Source organism: Lactuca sativa, chromosome 9 (assembly GCF_002870075.4).
Source record: "Lactuca sativa cultivar Salinas chromosome 9, Lsat_Salinas_v11, whole genome shotgun sequence".
Lineage (NCBI taxonomy): Eukaryota > Viridiplantae > Streptophyta > Magnoliopsida > Asterales > Asteraceae > Lactuca > Lactuca sativa.
Genome location: NC_056631.2, coordinates 90,982,601 through 91,003,224, shown reverse-complemented (window position 1 = coordinate 91,003,224; position 20,624 = coordinate 90,982,601). Strand labels below are relative to the sequence as shown.

General features: G+C 36.9%; 1 protein-coding gene and 1 pseudogene across 1 annotated transcript; one reads left to right on the top strand and one right to left on the bottom strand.

Moving 5' to 3' along the window:
• Positions 1-586: 586 nt before the first annotated feature.
• On the bottom strand, positions 587-3,162 carry LOC111885162 (putative glucose-6-phosphate 1-epimerase; annotated as a pseudogene).
• A 4,893-nt stretch (positions 3,163-8,055) lies between these two features.
• Positions 8,056-9,516, top strand: LOC111885185 (tropinone reductase homolog At5g06060). Its single transcript, XM_023881465.2, has 4 exons — positions 8,056-8,529; positions 8,674-8,890; positions 8,970-9,076; positions 9,168-9,516. The coding sequence occupies exons 1-4, from the start codon at positions 8,218-8,220 to the stop codon at positions 9,345-9,347; spliced, it is 816 nt and encodes a 271-aa protein (XP_023737233.1). The 5' UTR covers positions 8,056-8,217; the 3' UTR covers positions 9,348-9,516.
• Positions 9,517-20,624: the final 11,108 nt, after the last annotated feature.

The following is a 20,624-nucleotide window of genomic DNA, read 5'->3' as shown; positions in this document are numbered from 1 at the left end:
AATCGTTGGTTTTTTTATATCCCAATAAATAATAAAATACCCTTTAGTAAAAACCTCATAAGCAGTCTTCGTTGGGAAACTCTTAATCTGTATATCCCACCAAATACTAAAATACCCTTTAAGAAAAACCTCATAGCCACATTGGTTGAAGGGTATTAATGAATTCAGTTTAACTCTTCTATTTGTTGTGATTAACATTAAAAGGAAAACAAAAAAAAAGTAACATCATCTTCCTCAACCAATTTCAGACTTTGAGGTTGAGGGGTATTCAAAAAAGGGAAAAAAATAGAGTGGAGCTAGTATGGTTATTCCGCCATAGTTTCATTTCTTTTTATTACACCATAGTACTTTGAAAAATAACCATATTCAATTACTTTTGGAAAATGGAAAATTTTATCCAATTATAAGAGTGAAAATTATTGTGTAGGAATGACATTGCTACAACTTGATAGATTTTTCAAAGTACAATGTTGTTATAGAAAAAATGAAAGTAGGATACTATAATAAATAGATCAATGAAAGGTCATTTGCTATTTTTTGCATTTAACTCAAGAGATACCTTTGGTGTAAGCTCATGAAAGGCAGGATAAGCAATGAAAAAAAAGGTGAAACTATAGCGGCTAATTTTTATGTATATTGGCATAAATAATAATTAATTATACATCATTTCATTTAATTATATAAAATATGGAAATAAAATAATAATCTGACCAGCATCTGGAAGTCCATCTTTGCGGATCACAAATGTTCGTTTCTTTTTATGATCCATGACTGCAATTTTGGTTGGTGTGCTAAGATAGATCTTGTCAACCTAGTTAAAAAGACATAAATACCCATGGTTAGGTTAAGTAATGAAGATCAAGGTTTAAGGAAGAATAAGAAAAAGTTACTTCTTATTCAAATGTTATTGAGTCTCCTTGTTCTGTGAAGCGTTCTCTTATTTGACAGTTGTCAAGGTAATCCAAAGTTTCCAATCCTTCGACACGGACTTCACTGGACAAACAAAAATACCAATCTACTTTCATATGTTCATGTATTATAATTTATATCTTTCGATTTCTATTTCTAGTTAACTTTATCTCTAAAAGATTAAAAAAAAGGTGTACCTTATATCAGAAACAGAAAAATATGTATGATATGCAAATGTGAATGTGAATTGCTTTCCATTAGTGTTTGTATTTCTGATACGTAGAGTCAACATCAAGTTTGTTCCAGGTCCCAAAGTAATCCTCAACTGATACTCAAAGCTTAATAAAAATAAGAAGAAGAAGAAGAAGAAAGATATTATTCAAAAGGAAACTTTTCTTACATTGAAGAAAGTTGAGAAGTTGTATAAAATGTACCTGTGGGGCCATATTTTCAAATCCTCTTTAGTGGGCCTGAGAATCAAAACGGTAAAAACTTTATTGGTGGCATCAGTTCGGAAAGGAAAAAGAACTGCATCATGAACTCAAGTTTCCCAGATTAGGAGAAAGAACTAAATTCAAGAAATAGAAACAAAAGACAAAGGAGTCACTTACTTGAGGGAAACATATAGGAATGCTTCCGCGTATAGGCTTTAGAAGCTTGAAGATCTCCTACAGAAAAAAAAGAAATTATTTATGGATGAAGGGAGAAGCAAACACAAGGGTAATATTGTAAAAGTGAGGTCTGACTTAACCCACTAAAACATGTTGTATGCATTTAAGTTAAAAAGAAATAAGTGTTATAGTATTTGGCAGACTTGACACCTTACTACTGACAAACAGCAACTCTTCCCCATGCTCATTTTTCCAAGATGTCACATGGGCTCCATACAAATATACCTACATGATAGAAAAAAGAAAAAGACGAATGAAGATGCAAAGTCTACAACTATAAAGAAAGTTTTAAGAACATCACTATGAGAACAATTAATCCAACTGATAATATATAGCTAAATCAAGCATCCATAATCACTCTAAAACATAAGAAAGAACAATTATACATACAGTTAATTTTGTGTAGACCTGCAATTATCGGTAATGCATGAGGATGTAAGAACCGAGCATCTTTCTTTTCTCAGCCTACTTAGACATTTAATTAGAATCAAAGTATGTCCATGTGGCGATGACATGGTCAAAGGGGTAATTCCAAATGGTCAATACGAACCATTCAGAAAGAACGGAAGTTTCAAGCTCTGGATTTGGGAGAAGACCAGATAACAATACTAGGATCTCATATGACCACCATTCAAGTCTGCAAATATTTTAATGTTTAAAAATGTTAAATATAAATTGAATTTGCAAATATAATCAAATATATAGTTTTTGTAGAAAGAGAGAAGAGTAGCAACCAAATCATGACAGCTGAAGGGATAGCATAGCTAAATAATTGTTTCATCCCATGGATCACCTCAATCGATATAGGGGTGCCATATTTTTCACATGAGGGAGAATATTTCATGTAAAAGAAAAGAAAGATTACATTTAGCCACATTGTAATACCCATCATTTTGTTTATCTTATTACATGTCTTTGTGTATAGTGTAGGTGCATCTCATGTATGTCGATCGTATTGTGGCAACATAAGTTTCACACAGAATGATTCAATCAATTTTGGAAAGTAAAAATGTAAAATGTATGTAATTGAAATTCCAGATAAAAAGGGTAGTTTTGGAATTCAAGGAAAAAAGGAAACAGGGCATACAATAGGTTTTCCAGTAACAACAGCAGGGGAGTATCCATGGAATTTGGAGCATTCATCTAAAATCCATGCCATTGCAGTGAAACTCAGTTAAGTTAATTGAGTAGGTAAAAGACAATGTTAAAAATCTCGAATATGTTGAAAATAGACATGCGTGCACCTTTCCACTAACTGGTGATCCTAATGGCAGGGGTTTGATTGTAACATTTCCAGTCAAAGCATCTTGAAGCACATTCGTAGAAACGGTTTTCTTAATAGGAAATCCAACCTTAATTAAACTTTAACTTACAAAAATTACAAAACTAATTAAGATACGAATTAACAAAATAAAACCCACATGATATATAATAATTGTACCTCAGGTTTGAAAACATCAACCACGAAGCTATTGAAACAACTGATAACAGCCTGTTGAATGTTTGAACTAATATTAGTAGGATTTTTTGTGACAGAAAAAAACAGCCCTAGCCTGCGGCTGCAAAACATGTGTATATCCATCTTTGCTTGACCTCAATCTACAATTTACCCTAATTGGTTGTCTTGTGGGGGAGAGGGTGACGGTGGGGAAAGGTATTTTATTTCTATAACATGGTATCAACCAAGGTTCTAAATGGCGTGAGGCGTGGCGTGGCGGCAAGGCCAAGCCTCAAGCTTAACGAGCCATGGCGAGCCACGGCGTTTTTCAAGGCGTAATGTAAGGCGGCGATTTTGTATTAATTTAAAATTATATTACCACATAAATATAAATTTATATAAATATAACTACTTATTAGAAGTGTTAGATCAATAACTAATAACAAAAAGTTAACAAAAACCACAATACTTGTATCTCCGATTTGAAAAGACATAATGAAGAGAAAAAAACTGTGTCTCAAACGAAAAAACACGCGCCATAACACGCCATAACGCGCCATAACACGCCATGGCACGCCATATCACGCCTTGCCACGCGTTACGCCTAACAGCAACGTTATGAAGCTTTTCGTAACGGTGAAGTCACGCCTCACGCAATGGCGCGCCTTGGCGCGTGCCATGGCGCGCCTTTTAGAACACTGGTATCAACACAAAGGCATGGTAATTGAAGATCTAGAAAAAACATCAAATATCCCAAATATTCAATACTTGAACAATAAATCGGTTTAGAAAAAATTGAAAATAAGATGAAGTAATTATGGTCACCTAAAGTCGAATTCCAGCTTCCTCTTTCTCTTTCTCCCATTCTAGTCTTCGTGTTTCTGTTGTTGTCATTGAGAGATTCCTTCAGGCGTTGGGTTTGGAGTACGGTAGTATCTCTGTCGGAGACGAAGACGGCGACCTCAGCGGAGGAGGACTGGAAATCCAGTTCCGCCGGAGACGACTACCGCTCGAGAAGCAGCGGACGAGGCATATGTTATCAGAGAAAGAGGAAGAATGTAACATTTGGGCTTTTTTTTTGTTGAAGAGTAAGACGTAGGTGAATGGAAGTGGCGTTTTGATTGGGTAAAGAAGGCGGTGTCAAATGGATGAGAAGAAGGCGGCAGGGAGTAGATAAGAAGAGAAAAGAAGAATCAAAGAAGGAAATTGTGGGGTTAGAATGAAAAAAAAGAAGTTCCGTGGCAAAATAAGAAAGAGAAAAAAAGTTCATGTTCACCATATTTTTAGCAATTAATAGTATAAACAATACTCTTTTGCCCGAATTTCGTCTTTGAGTATGGCTTTGTTCTTTTGACAAATGTAAAATAGGTAATTGACTTAATATGGTAATATAGTTTTCATTTTGTAAAAATATAGTCATTGATGCTTTTTCTTTGTTCAAATTTGATCATTTAACTTGTTTTCTGTACATATTCAGTCTTTATAACCGATTACTTCAGGTTAAATCGGAAAAAATGACTTAAGCAGGTAATATAGTTTTCATTTTATATACATTTAGTCCTTAATGTTTTTGTTGTTGCAAAATAAGTCATTGTTGTTTTTGTATACATGCAATCCTTATGACCAGTTTTTTCATATTTTACTCACGGCATCCTATGTGGGACAATTATTAATGAGTTGTTCTTACACCAGCTACATATGAGAACATCTCATTAATAATTGTCATACGTGGTTCAGTCTGGCATGTTTTTCGTCAACCCGTTGCCAAAATTTGCACTTTCTACCGGTTTCTTTAGTTAAAAAAGACAAAATTTATGCATGTAAGAAAGAAGGTCAATTTGAAAATAAATAAATAAATAAATAAAATAGATTTGTAGAAAAAATGGTAAAAGTTGGCATACCAAGAAATTATGAAAAACTCTAAGTTTCTGCTTGTCTATTCTTGTCTTGGAAATGCAAATTCGAGTCGAGAGGAAGCAATCACAAAGAATCACGAGGTATTGACGAGTCAACCCTTTAAGAAAATACTCCTCAAGCCTGAGAAACCGGGAAGGCTAGCTAAATAAGTAATTTCCTTAAACCAACAACAACTTCTTGACATAAATATCAAAAGACATACAACATCCACCTTAAAGCTAAACTCCCACCGGCTTGCAAGATAAGACAAAGCCTGAGGAAAACTGGATGCTACACACAGATAGAGCATCAAGTAAGGATGGATCAGGCATCGGTCAAGTCTTGAAGAGCCTTCAAGAGGAAGAAGTCACATATATACTCGAATTCAATTTCCACACCTAACAGAATAATTAGCAAAACATAGTTTTTGTAAATTCCATAACTTCTTCATACGAACTCCGTTTTTGACGTTCTTTATATCCCCAGAAAGCTCTCGACGAGATCTAAAAGTTTCCTTTAGACCCTAACAACTAACTCTTATTTTATTTTTTTCATCAATATTTATAGAATTAAATGATTTTGCTAAAATCATAACTCTCTCGTACAAACTATGTTATTGACATTCTTTTTTTTTTCTCAAAATTATTATCTTAAAGAGTACTATGATTTTCCTTTTGATAACTTTAGCTAAAGATCAACCATTTTCTTTGTAGCTTTTTATGTCACACATTCCTTGTGCGCAACTGACTTTTATATCTTATAAAAATCATATCTAATTCATATGGAGTAAGATTTCTATGAAATTTAAATTTTTTGGATCGGGATTACTTGTACTCTCTCTTTCTCTTTCTCTCTCTCTCTCTCTCTCTATATATATATATATATATATATATATATATATATATATATATATATATATATATATATATATATGTTTTGGCATACTTATTTTTACGATTTACAGACAATTCAGCTAGTTTTTCCTATTTTTCTTGGGCTAAAGAGTAATATATTTCTACTTCGAATTATAGAAACATTTGTTTATATTGAATCTTATAGAACATTAAAAATGGGGTGTTACATTTTTAGGTTCTCATTTTTATATATCTTATTATGTTAGTAATGGAAAAAAAAAACTTTGATATATTGTGTATAGCAGTTGAGCGAAAGAAGGAAAAAAAACATAGAGCCAAAACAAAAATTAGTAGGGAAGACTAAGAGACATATGAATCTTCTAAAATAATCATCTCATTTGGCCTCTCACTACCATCGATAGAATGGCTATATGAATTAATTATTGTTTTTTTTAAAACCTCAACAAAAAAAAAATCAATTCACAATAAATTGATTATGTTTTTTACGCATCATTTTGATTTTTGATTTTCAATTTAAATTTTAATGTTCTAATTCTGATTTCAATATTTCTCAATACATCGATTCTGATAATCTTAATTAACGAATCTTATATTCGTGTTAATCTGATTTCCGATTTCAATATTTCTCAATACATCGATTTTGATAATCTTATTTCACGCATCCTATCAATCTTGTATTCGTGTTAATCTGATTTCAGGTAGAATCGTTGATTTGCATTTATGATTCATGTAATTTGTAAGATTTCGTTATTGTTCTTTAATTCTTTCATGTTAGTTTTTTGATAAAAAAAATTAACTTAAGCATTTTCTTTTTGAAATTTTTGTTGATAACTTGAAACTTCAACATCATATAAGTTTTGAAATCCTTGTTGTTGGGTCCTAGACAACGATTAAGAACCAGGTGGTTTTCATTTCCTTTACTTATTTTCTTTAATTGTTTTATAAGTTTAAAATAATAACAATTTGCTTAATAAACATTTATATGATATTGAAAAAAGGAGAAAACAAAAACAAAAAAAGCCAAACAACTAAAATTACAAAAAGAATGTAAGGATAAATTTATAAGAAGGGCCCATTCAAGAAAAACAAAACAAAAAAAACCATGCACTTTCTTTTACTACTTTTATTTTTTTAACTTAAAGGCCATATATATATATATATATATATATATATATATATATATATATATATATATATATATATATATATATATATATATATATATATATATATATATATTGTCCGAAGTTTAAAATCGGCTTGGACCGACCCTAATTATGAAGAGACCTACGTTTGATTCTTGTCTCGATTATTATTATTAGTCTTCCTATAACGCTTAGCAGATCTTCTAACAATATACTTCATTCGTCCCATATTAATAGTTCATGTTTCCTTTTTGGTTTGTCCCAAAATAATAGTATATTTTTAAAAACAAATATCACAATTACCAAAATACCCTTCATTATTGATTAACTTATTATTGAATTAAATGCAACAAAAGGATGTAATTAAATGAAAAATAGTATAATTTTCATTTCATTTAATAAAATGAGTAGTAATCAATGTTTTCGTAATTTGTATGTTTTTCATAATTTTGGGAAGAAGTGAGTATTATATTAAAGAAGATTAAAAATCGTAAACGCATATTGGCGACTTAATGGTACAATGGGTAGTTCCCTTGGTTGCGGTTTCAAGTTTGATACCAAGCATGGTCAATTTTTTAATAAAAATTAGAATAAAAGAATTCAGTAGCCGACGATATGTATAAAAATAAGATTATGGTTAATTATATATAAAAAAGAGTTTAAGGGAATATTTTTTAATAAAACAAATAGATAATTTGTAAAGTTGTTAAGATCGGGATCCTACATAGGATCGTTTTTCGGTTTGCAATATCAGAATTGTAAGGTCGGGATCGAGATCCTAAGATCCCACAAAATAGAACATAATTTTAATTTATAATTTTAAAACATGAAAAAAAATTCAAGCATTCAATTTTTTGTTCAAACGATATAAAATTAAACATAAGTTACAATACAAAATAATAAACAATAAACAGTAAATTAAAAAAACATAAAGATATAAAATGGTAAAAAAAAGGTTTCATTTGCAAAAATAAATATATAAATAAATAAAAAATAATGAAAGGTAGGATAAGATGGGAATCCATCCATTCTATCATTCTATGGTCCTACCCAAAAAACGAGCCCTACTTAGGTCCCTACGACAGCAATGCAAAAAGTTCAAATAAAATACGTAAAAAGATACGTGATACGCACGGAAAAAAAAAGGCGTCGATTGAGTGGGAAGAATCTGGACCATACAGCAACTCCCCTGATCTGCTTGTAACAAATCGGAAGGAGTGAAATTAGTCATCTTGTCGAACATATCGATAATCCACTGCAATATTTCAAAACAATATGATAAAATGACGACGGTGGCAGCGGCGGAGAGCAGTTCAGAAACTAGAAACTCCAGATGGTCTCTCGCCGGAATGACGGCTCTCGTTACCGGTGGTACACATGGAATCGGCTACGCTGTGGTGGAGGAACTGGCGGAGTTAGGGGCGGCAGTACACACCTGCTCTCGCAACGAGGCTGAGCTCAACCAACGCTTACAAGAATGGTCTTCCAAGGGCTTCACCGTCACCGGATCCATCTGCGATGCAGCTTCTCGTCCTCAACGTGAACAGCTTCTAGAAAAAGTCTCCTCTATCTTCAATGGAAAGCTCAACATTGTAGTAAGTTCTTTTGATTTTATTTCAGCGATAAATTGGGGAATTCTTCCATACATCATGTTTCATCATATATTGAAACAAACACGTTCATTCTTGTGTTACTAATTGTATTCTTACAAATGATTATACATACTTCCAAAACTGTAGATAAACAACGTTGGGACCAACATAGTGAAACCTAATTTGGAGTATACTGCAGAAGAGTATTCCCTGATCATGGCTACCAATTTGGAATCTTGTTACCATATCTCTCAACTTTCACATCCTCTTTTAAAAGCTTCTGGATTTGGAAGCATTGTCTTCATTTCCTCTGTTGCAGGTTCTGTTCATGTTAATTACACATCTATCTACGGACCCACTAAAGGTAATATGGTTTGATTTTCCTGATCGATCATTGTAATTGGTGTTACAAGAAGTTTTAAGCTTCCATTTTCTGTTCATAGCTGCTATGAATCAACTTGGTAAGAATTTAGCTTGTGAATGGGCTAAAGATAACATTCGGAGTAATAGTGTAGCTCCAGGGTGCACTAGGACCCCACTTGTGGAACGTGTAATATAACTCAATCCTAGCCTTCTTTTTAATTGTTATATTTATTGACATTTTCTGATCCTATCGTAAGAATTTATTTTGTGTTGTGTAGTTGTTTAATAATCATGACGAGTTTATAAATACATTGGTGTCAAAAACACCTTTGAAACGCATTGCTGAAGCGAATGAAGTGTCATCAATGGTGGCGTTCCTTTGTCTACCTGCTGCTTCTTACATCACTGGTCAGACAATTCTTGTTGATGGAGGATTTTCTGTTAATGGTTTCCCGTGACTTCCAAAATTAATAGAAAATGTTGGCATGTAAAATTACTTGTACAAAGGCACAAAGATGATATTTTCTTGTTTATAAAACGAGAAATGAGTATGAAAATAGATGATGTAGAAATCGTCATGGTGCTTTTTAAATAAATGATTGGTGAAGGAGTTTCTTGTTACAAAAACTGATATGATATCTCATATTTTAACAAGGTCTTGAATGTTGAGTAACAGAAAATTCGTGAATTGACTTAGGTCATGTTTGATAGTTGTTCGATTGAGAAAGTATTTATTGGAAAATTTTGAGTAACAATTTCTAACCGAGTAAAAAACCATATTGTTTGATTGTACATCTGACTTAATAGGCTGACTAATGTAAAATGACCATTTTACCTTCTAGTGATAGATAATAATAATAATAATAATAATAATAATAATGCTCTATACAATCCTTCATTTCTCTTTCTTTTTCTTTTTCTTCCTCCTTGCTATCAAGAAACACACCACCGGTGGTGATTGTTTTCTTTTTCCGGCGAGATCAAAGAGGCAACAAGCTCTTGCCCTCTTCTTCCTGTTGACCGGAGCACACGGAGAAGCTACACCCAAACACCCATTTCCTTCGCGTTTTATCAGGAAAGAAGAAGCAAGAGGAGCTGTTGGAGCAACCCCTTGTCACCCCTGTTGTCGACAATAACCACCAATTGCCGCATCTGCTTCTTCCTACATTCCTCGATTTGCTTTCGGCGAAAAGGGCAATGAGACCAGAGGATCACCAGTCGCAATAGCTTCAACTTCCTTGACAGATTTGCAATCATCGGACGATTTCCTTCCTTCTTGTCTCGATCTAACACCACAGAACCACCCCCACCCCGTAACAACCATAAAATTCATGAAAAATTTAAACTTTTTATACAACCCAGAAATCATCACTGTTTACAAAATAGTTTCCAAAACATGTCTAATATCAGAGTTTGCCCAAAATCACAAAAACAATATGAGAAGGTGCACAATCACGCCTTCGCCTTCCCGCGATTCCTTGAGGTACCTGAAAAATAATCCAAAACTATAATCTCAAAGCTTAGTGAACTCCCCCAAAGTACCGACATACAAACAATAACACATATAGAAACATCATACGATGGTCCCAATCAACCATCGGGTTGGAATACCCCTGGCCCAGTCAATCATAGAGTCCAGTCAACCTCGGGATGGAATACCCTAGATTGGAATGCCAACATACTATGAGTCCAATCAACCATCGAGTTGGAATACCCCAGGCCCCCCAACCACTGGGTTGGAATGCCAACATATTATAGGTCCAATCATCCTCGAGATGGAATACCCTCGGGCCCAATCAACCATCGGGTTAGAATGCCCCAGCTTGTTGGCTTACGCACAAAGCAGAGAAGCCTCATCCACCAATCAAACATGTGTACATATAACAAATAATCATATAACAGTCTACAGCTAGCCAAACAGATTTACAAATCACTAAGCATAGCAATATCCTATCTACCAAGATACCGATCTAACATATCATAACAGCATAACAACATCCTATCTACCAAGATACTGATCTAACAGATCATAACAATACATTAGCATACATAACATGAGACTGAGTATACGGGGCGTACCCAGTTGTACGCCCATCATACTCCGCATTGACCCGGAATCGCGCCTCTGACCACCTACGCCCAACGTACGTGGTGGCCATGCAAGACTTTGATTAAGAGCTTATCTCATTCAGTCTGACGTCCAACTTTCAGATCCAGGTCTAAAAAGGTGTTTCAAACCATAATGTTTCCAACTTTATGGTTTTGCATGTCTTAATAAGGCCCAACACCAATATTCTTGTTTGTCTTAACCACTAAATAACTCTACAACTAGCATGCATACACCAAATGAGCCAAGATAGCATTTTTATGACTTATTGCACCTTATTTCTTAAGAAAGGACATATCCTTTGGTCTTAGAGTAGCTCATACTCATTAACACCAAAAAAAAGGGGACTAAGAACACATAATTTCCTCATGACAAGATCTAAAAGAAAACAAGGCAAGATTAAAGCTTTATACCTTCTGGAGCTTCTCAAGAAGGTAAGAATCCCAGATCCACAAGTTGCTCCCTCACCAAGGCTTCTCCAAGATTTTTTTTCTTCCTCTAGCACACCAAGAACACACCAAAAAGCACACACTTGAGCTCCAAAATACACACTTAGAGATATGGTTTGCAAAAACGTCCCAATGGAGTGGAGGTGGAAAGGTGGAAAGGAAATGAGCCATAATGATGCTTAAATACCATTCAAACCCTAAAATTTAGGGTTTCCTCCTGACATGAGTACGCCCAACATACATAAGTGTATGCCCAGCATACTAGGGTGCGCCCTAGTACGCTTAGCGTACACACATGTACACTTAGCGTACTCCTCATATCTATATTACAAAAATGCCACTAGGGCTTCAAGGCATAATACTTGGACTTACGGATCAAATTAACATATAATAAACTTAAAGGGGATAAATTTAGAAGTACCTGAACATTGGGATGTAACACACCTGTTGTATGCCCAATCTTCTCCACCCTTCCTTCCCTTTTCATGTTTCCTTTTGCTAATCCTTTACCGGACCACCTCGTTTGATGCCTCTGTTCATGTTTCTTCTTCCATTTCTAGAGATTAAATCAACGGCTATGAGGAAGGAGGATGAGGGTGGTGTTGGTTCAGAGGCAATGATGGAGTGGATTTCAATCAACTTCAGTCAACAAGCTTTTTTTTTTTGGTATGAGTGAGTCAGACATTGTTGACCCAGTCAGATACAAAAAACATGTTTTTAACTTTTTTATTTCGGGGGCGGGGGATGCACTCACCGTCCCGTTTACCCCTGTTGACATCCATAATATAGGATCCCATCTATTTACTATTTTATTATATAGTGAGTGGGATTATCATGTCTATTATAATAATAATTTATTTATGTAATTATCATTTACTATATATTTGGATTATCATTAGTTATGTTAATCAACTTTTGTTACATACAATTAGTTGTTGTTACTCTCTCAAATTAATATAGTAAAAATTTTACCTTATCGTTACTCTGCACCAAATAATATATTAAATATTATACTCTGTCGTTATTCTATCAAAATAATATAATAAATATTATACCATATCGTTATTTTGCCCAAATAATTTAGTAGATATTATACTTTGTTGTTACTCTGCCCAAATAATATAGTATATATTATATTATGTCGTTACTCTGCCCAAATAACATAATAAATATTATACTGTATCGTTACCCTAACCAAATAATATAACAAATATTATTCCATGTCTTTACTCTGCCCAAATAATATAGTAGATATTGTTATCTGTTGTTACTCTGCCTATTTATTATAATAATATACATAGTCCACACTCTAATATGGAAAATATTACACTTTGTTATTTCTCTAATCTTTAAAAAGATAATTAATCATCATAAAGTTAACCTTACCAAATAAAGTTGGTCTAATAAAACATTGGGAATTATAACTCTTAAGGGATATTCATGCAATTGTGAAATGAGATTTATTCACTCATCTTAGTTAATTATTTAACTAAGACTCCGTCCTATAATCGTTAAATCTTAAGTGAATGAGAGAGTTATGTATAGACGATTCATGCTAGTGATAACTGTCTAATCTTTACGATGTCCGGTGAAACATCGTGTGGGGCAAATCTCTAGCCAGAAACTCAATTATGGTAACTCATTGTAACTTTGCTTCATCAAACGCCGAAAAAGATAATAATATATAAGTTAAAATGTACTTATATATTGTAAAACATTAAATAAGGTTGATAAGCAAAAGGAAATAACACTTAGATTATAGTAGAATACTACTTTTAAAATAAAGGTACCCTAACATCATAATTAAAAATACTTATATACAACTAAATATAGTTAGAATAAAAAGGTATTTTCGAGTTATAACATTTCAAATTTGTGAACTCACAAACATTATGTTGATGTTTTCAACATCTCATGTATTCTCAGGAAAGTAAAAGTCAAAAATATCATTAGGGGAAACATATATGGGATCACTAGAAGCGTTGTTGTTGTTGTTGTTGTTGTTGTTGTTGTTATTATTATTATTATTATTATTATTGTCGTTTATTATGACATCCCCTAATTTCTCGGCCAGAAAAGACTGATTTAATTTATCCTCTTTATAATAAAATCAGAGAAATCTTTTTAAAAGATGTTGCGGAATTTGTTCCCAAAACAAAACATGATAAAAGTTTATCAAAACTTTCTTTAAGAAATGTATAGTTTCATTTCATATCAAAACCTCGGGATGTCATGTTCCGATACAGATCAAAAGCATAAACAGGACATTATAAGCCTTTCAACAGTTATTTACAACTACTGGCCTATAATCCAAAAATCCCTCATTGTCCTCCGACTATGCTCGGGGTCCACTACCTGTAACATAAAAAGCTGAGTGGGTCAGGCTTGGGAGCCTGGTGAGCATATAGGGTTTTCAACCCACAATAATAATAAACTTACTAAGTTCATCAATCAACAATAACCCTGATTACCCGTTCCCGTTATCCTTACTTTATGTCCCTAAACACTTATCACAAGGGACCTTGCCTAAAGAATATCATCGGGATGGACACTATTGCTAAGGGGTTTCCCCAGCCATACATGTCCTAAAGGCAACCATGAGGAGGATGGAGTACAACGAATGAACACTCTCAGTTCATTAACACCTACAGGTTGCGGACCTGCTAATGTTTCCCACTGGACTATCTAGAAAGTCTGTGGTCGTCATCCAAACTCCGCTAGATGACTGAATCTCAAAACTCGTCGAGGCCTCTCCTCAATTTTATTTTATCACACATCACTATCTACCCATGTTCTACCCAACATATTTATAGATAAAAATACTTATACAGTTTAAAACTTGTATAAAACGTTAACTCAACAGTCACCTCAAATAAACAATTAATATATCTACACATAGCACGTATTATAAGTTAATACTTCATATCTATGTGTAAAATGAAAGTGACTATACACTCACATGATTTGATGATAATCGGGCAGCAATTCGTTTCCTAAAACGATCGTTTCTAATAAAACCGGGAGTTTTATTGAGAAACCGGGCTTTGTATAAGTCGGGCTTCGAAACCGAAAAAATAAATTTTCCGGGCTTCTCGGGCACTTCGTGGCGTATTCCGGGCTTTACAATCGATACCGGGGCTTTGGGGGATTCTAAGATGAAGAAAATATGAAGAGAGGGGCTAAATATGGCAAAACTCCAAAAGTAACCGAGAGCCTTCGCAGGTACCCTTCTATTTATAGGGTCCGAAGTTATGATCCAAGGGATGAGAGTCTTCTGATCCGACGGTTGAGAGGCTTCGCAGGGGGGTGGCTCGCACATGGTCTGCGCATGCGAGGGCTCGCTGGCAGTCTGTGATTGGACCGAGGCGTGTGTCCGATGCGTAGGTGGTCAGCATGTGCGAGGGTCTCGGTGGCACTCGCTGATTGAACCGCTTCGGATAAGGCCAGGTGCTCAGATGACTCAGCAGCTCGGGTGACTCAGCAGGACACGTGGCGCATGCGAGGCGAGGGTGACGTGGCAAAGTGTGACTATGCGAATTTTCTCGATTTTCGCACCAAAACTTCTAAAATCCATAACTTTCGCATACGAGCTCTGTTTTTGACATTCTTTATATGCACGCGTAGCTAAAATTACGCTCTACAACTTCTGTTTAGACATCGTCAGCTAATTTTGACTTTAAATTTAATATTATTATTTTTAACAGACCGGGACAGGAAATCCCTTAAAAATTCATAACTTCTTCATCCGATGTCCGTTTTCGTCAGACATTTTACCGTTGTGCTCCTAATGACGAGACCTTCAATTCTCGTTTAGGTTGTGTTGGCTAAAAATCACTCGATCTAAAATTCAAGTTTTTAGTTGTCTACTACTAAGCTAAAACTTCGAAAAATCATAACTTCCTCGTACGAAGTCAGATTTGGGCGTTCTTTTTATCGAACTTCTCAGTTTAACGAATACTACAAATTTCGTTTAGATCACTAAGGCTAAAAAGTAGTTTATCGAAAACTCACTTTTTACGACATTCAGCACCGTGCCGGTTTTGTCGCGAAACTTCGACAGGTCATAACTTCTTCGTTATAACTCGGATTTTGGTATTCTTTATATCCCCGAAATCCTTGTTTCGACCACTACAACTTTATGTAAAGATATCGGGCTTATCTCAAACTTTAATTTTGACGCTTATTTTTATTCTTAATTAATTAAGCCCTAATAATTAAGCAGAAAACACATAATTCACATAATATTCACATAATTCCTTTTCATTTATTCTAAATGAGTTACTAAGGTTAACCTAGACCATTATGTCAATATTAATGCCTAGCCTAGAAACACGGGCTTTACATTTATTGTTATGCCTAATTGTCAATGTACTATTTGTATTTAAATTCCTAGTATTATAAAAACATACTTCCATGTAATATTTATTCCATAATAGAAGTGATATTCATGTTATATACTTTTGTGTAGTGTTTAATGTAATCAATATCTGTGAGTCACGACATAAGCGCACAACTCTGTGTGTCTGTCGTCGGGGGGGGGGGGGGGGGGGCTGTGACAGTAATCATCATTCACTTATAACTCAAGTATCAGACCTTTGTCATTTACAAATAATTGTAAAAAACATAAATCAACTCAGAAAGTTATATTACACAATCAGAAAGAAACTGTAACACCCAGAATCTGAAAGACCAAGAAAAGAGAGGAAAAGCTATAAGTCATAAGTCTACTCATCGAGTCCAGGGAGGAACTCGACGAGTTGGAGCGGGATCCGGGGTATTGAGTAAGTGACCGGCTCGGCGAGTCGGCAACTGGACTCGGCGAGTCTAGTTTAGACGAGAAAAATCCTAATTCCGAGGGTTGTGCCTTATTTACAGAACATTACACCCTTCCCCCAGCCTCTTTACTCCCCTTTTCAGACCCAGAAACCCTAAATCGTGAGTGAGAGCCCTTGGAAGCAATTTGGAGCTGGGATAAGGGGTTTTGGTGAAGAGATATTGAAGATCAAGAAGCTTGGAGCAAGGGGCTTTGTAGAGAGTTGGATTATTCTTCAGTGGGAGGTCATCCTTGAGGTAATAAGCTGTTGCTTTGGCTTTATTTTAAGTAGATCTATCTTATGTGTGAGATTTTGGGGCTATTTTAGTAGGATTGAGATCTATTTTGGGTTTAGGACTTAGATCTGAGGTTGCTACTTTAGATCTAGGGTTGTGATGGTCCAGAAGGTCATAAAATTTATGTCAATAAGTTGTTGGTGAAGTCCCTTTGTCATAAACCCTAGACCTAGAGTGTTTTGGGCCTTTGGCTCCTTGGTTTCACGTAAAGTTTGCAACTTTATGTGGGGGATAGACTGTAGAAGAATGGATCTATGGATTGGAGCCCCTGCATGGCTCGAAAATCCATTGTATGGATTAAGATCTGAAGAGACTCGGCGAGTCACATGGGTGTACTCGGCGAGTTTTATGAACATGAGCATGGGCCCGACAAGTTGAAAGAATAACTCGGCGAGTTTGTTGAAAATGGCCTTGGACTCGGAGAGTCTGTTCTTGGACTCAGCGAGTCTGTTCGCAGAACCTCAATCTTTTCCGGTTAAGACGCATATTAGTGAGTTGAGTGGTGACTTAGTGAGTTGGACAGAATGGTACTCAGAGACCGTTGAACTCGATGAGTCTTGGGGTGACTCGGCGAGTTGAGTCGTATTTAGAGAGTTTCTTAGTTTAGGGACTCGACGAGTCTATGAGTTGACTCGGCGAGTCGAGTCAACTGGAAGGTTAACTTTGACCAGGACTTTGACTTTAACCAGGGTTGACTTAGTTTGACTTCTAGAGTTTAGTTTGGAACTAAGTGTTATATTGATAATAGTAGCTCGGGGAGCTAGTGGAGCAGCGGTCCAGAAAGTTGTCGGGCAGCAGCCAGAGGGTTATCAACAACGTTCAGCAGTGCAGGTGAGTTCCCTTGTGTGAATGGGTCTACGACCACAATGTCGGGCCATGTAGTTATGAGTAGGAAGACCTGGGGGTTAGCCCTAGGCACAGTATGCCAGTATAGCATTCAGGACCAAGGTCAAATGGTAGCGGGCGAGTGCCCAAGGAATGGTTTATATGATAGTTTATACTTGTTGTCTGTGTGATACATGTATGTGCCTGGTAGGGAGGTGAGTGTGGGCGAGGTCCCGTATCTCACCAATAGCAGAGTATGGACGGGGTTCAATATCTCATTAGCAGCAGAGCAGGGTCAAGGCCCAAGTTAGGAAAGGTGTGAGTGTAGGCTGGGCCCGTATCTCACTATCAGAAGGAGTGTGGACGGGGTTCCACGACTCATCAGTAGCAGGACAAGGGCGTGGCCTTAGAACAAGATTCAGTAATATATGTTCGGTTATGTGTTGTGGTATGTTTATGTGTTAGTATATGTTAGCGGGCGGGGCCCAGAGACTGGCGGGGCCTAAGAGAAACAGATATGTATCCGAGCGGGGCTCGAAGCCAGGCGGGGCCTGGATCGGCGGGGCCATTGTAGCGGGCGAGGCCCGAAGTAGCGGGCGTGGCCCAGTATTCGCAAAATGTGGTTATGTGCTCAGTATTATGTATGGCATGTATGGATCAGTAGATATGTTTGGTATGCGGTAGGTTGGGGAACTCACTAAGATTCGTGCTTATGGTTCTTAGTTTTGGTTTCAGGTATTCAATTTTCAAAAGAGGAGCTCAGGAGGGTTGCAGTGCACACACCACAGCAAGTTAGCCTGGGATATTTACTCTGATAATTAAACAAGTGTTTTGGAAATGAAACTATGATTTGGCATATAAACCCTTTTTGTATGTTTGAATAACTTAACGTTATGAATTAGTAATGCTTTTAAAGAAATTTTTTGACTCGAAATTTGGGGCGTTACAAGTTGGTATCCGAGCCTTGGTTTGAGGGATTCCGGCACACTCCAGGGTGTGCCTGAACTCAAACTGAGTAAGTGGTATAAAATTTTCCAAAAGAAAAACCATATTTATAAAAGGATTTTTTGGAAAGAAAAGGGTTTTAGAAAAAGCAAAAAGAACTTTGAAAAGAGAAAAGGGTGTGGTGCATGCAATCAGCCGAGCTCAATTAAGTTCTCCCAAATTACCCATACAAGTTTATCTTATAATATGATTATGTGATCAGCATGCTAGATTAGGGATAAGGATGTAAGAGGATGCTTTATGTGCCTATTATATGCGCTTATTGAGCTACATGCTAGCATTGGTTAGACAGTGGTAGGATAGCCTGTTTAGGTTATACCTGATTATGTGAGCTTATATGGCATGCTAGTACAGATTCCTATGTAGAGTATAGAACAACTTGATTGAATTATGTTATGGTTAGATTTTCCTTTGTCTAAATGTTGCTTGCTCTGTGCGTTGTGGGATTCTGAGTGATGAGAGTTAGGCATTAGATGAATACGTTAAGTCACATGTGATTAGGGTTGAATAATCTCAGAGTTTTGGATTTGACCCTACTGCGCAGCTCTCATTTGAGTCTAACCGTTGTAGGGACGAGTCCTTTACTTGAAGGATTATCTGAGCCTCGTCACATGTGATGGTATTCAGGTAATGGCTGATTGGCATTATGAGGAAACCTTCAGTAGCTGAGGACTGGTTTGGGTTAGAGATTTCCCTAGGGTAGGCCTAGGATGAGTTTAGTGCTGGGAGCAGTGGTGGTCATGCAAGGGACTTGGTGGAGTTGAGGCAATTCTTGAAGAAAGTACGGATAGATGTGGAAGGTAGTATGGGCCCATACTACTGAAAGTAGAGGATCCATACTCGATTCAAGAGGATCCGAGACGAAACCATGGAACTTGCAGTGCATGTGAGGTCCCTCAGCAGTGATGTGTATTTTGATGATTGTTATGGTATGCTTTCAGAATGACGACATCGCAAGATGGACCAGCGGATGGATCAGGTGTCAGAGAAGGGTCAGGCTCGGGTTCAGGGATCGAGCAGATCAAGGAGCGGATGAGAGAGTTTGTGTTAGCTGAGATTATGCGTGGTATTCTTGACCAGACTCATGTGATCTTTGGCACGATCAAGGAGGGCATCCTGGAGATTTTGGATGAGAAGTTTGGAGCCTTTCGCACAGAGCTGATGGCTATGTTGGGAGCACGTACTTTGACTTTCCAGGAGTTCAAGGCCTATGGAGCTCCAGATTATCATGGGGCTAGGGACCCCATTGTTAGTGGCAGATGGTTAACTGATGTCGCCAATGCTTTTCGTTCTAGCCGCTGTCCCGAGGGGGACAAGGTTCGACTCGCCTCCTGTCTTATGAAAGACAGAGCACAGGATTGGTGGGAGGAGGTTGGTCATGTTATCGGGGATGATGTCGCGTTGGACGCGATGTAATGGAGTGATTTCTCGGCCAGGTTCAAGGCCGAGTTTGCACCGATTATTGAGGTGCAATAGTTAGCCTGGGAGTTCCAGGATCTACAGCAAACGATCGATATGGTGGCGGAGATCACCACCAAGTTCAAGGAGAGGGCTTTTCTTTTTCCGCAGTATGTCGCAGATGAGGAGATGAAGAAGGCCCGGTATCACGATATGCTGAGAGAAGACATCAAAGAGTTTGTGAGTCGGTCTAGCTGCAAGACGCTGGAGGATATGATTGCTCGGGCCAGGGAAAGGGAGATCGATCTAGAGCACCTCGGGAAGAGGAAGCCGGAGGAGGTTCATGTATCTATGGGATCGGGCAAGAGGCCCAAGACATCAGACTCTAGATCAAGAGGTCCTCAGGACCGGGGCCGCTGTGGCAAATGCGGCAGGACGCACGAGGGTGCATGTAGGAGTGGCAGCGGTGGTGATTCTGGTTGTTTCAAGTGCGGCTGGATTGGTCATTTCAACAGAGATTGTACTGCTACCACCACCCTGGGATCTGACCTGTTATGTTTCCATTGCAGTCAGAGGGGCCACAAGAAGGCCAAATGTCCGAGTTTGCATTCAGCAGGACAGGTGATAGCACCTGCCCCTGCAGCCATGAGGATCACCGACGGCCGTCAGGGCCGGGCAGAGACGCCTGCAGCAAGGAACAGGGTGTATCAGTTGGTTTTAGATGAGGTGTAAGCAGCCCGATGTGTCAGGTACATATCTTCTTTCATTTCTCTAACAGCTTAAGATATGGTCTTATTTTTTTATGGTTCTGCATCGGTATTGATAATGATACTTCGGAATTT

Coding starts and splice junctions, on each gene's coding strand:
- LOC111885185 (XM_023881465.2), top strand. CDS start 8,218: ATGACGACGGTGGCAGCGGCGGAGAGCAGTTCAGAAACTAGAAACTCC. Junction 8,530..8,673: donor ATGGAAAGCTCAACATTGTA/GTAAGTTCTTTT, acceptor CCAAAACTGTAG/ATAAACAACGTTGGGACCAA. Junction 9,077..9,167: donor GGACCCCACTTGTGGAACGT/GTAATATAACTC, acceptor TGTGTTGTGTAG/TTGTTTAATAATCATGACGA.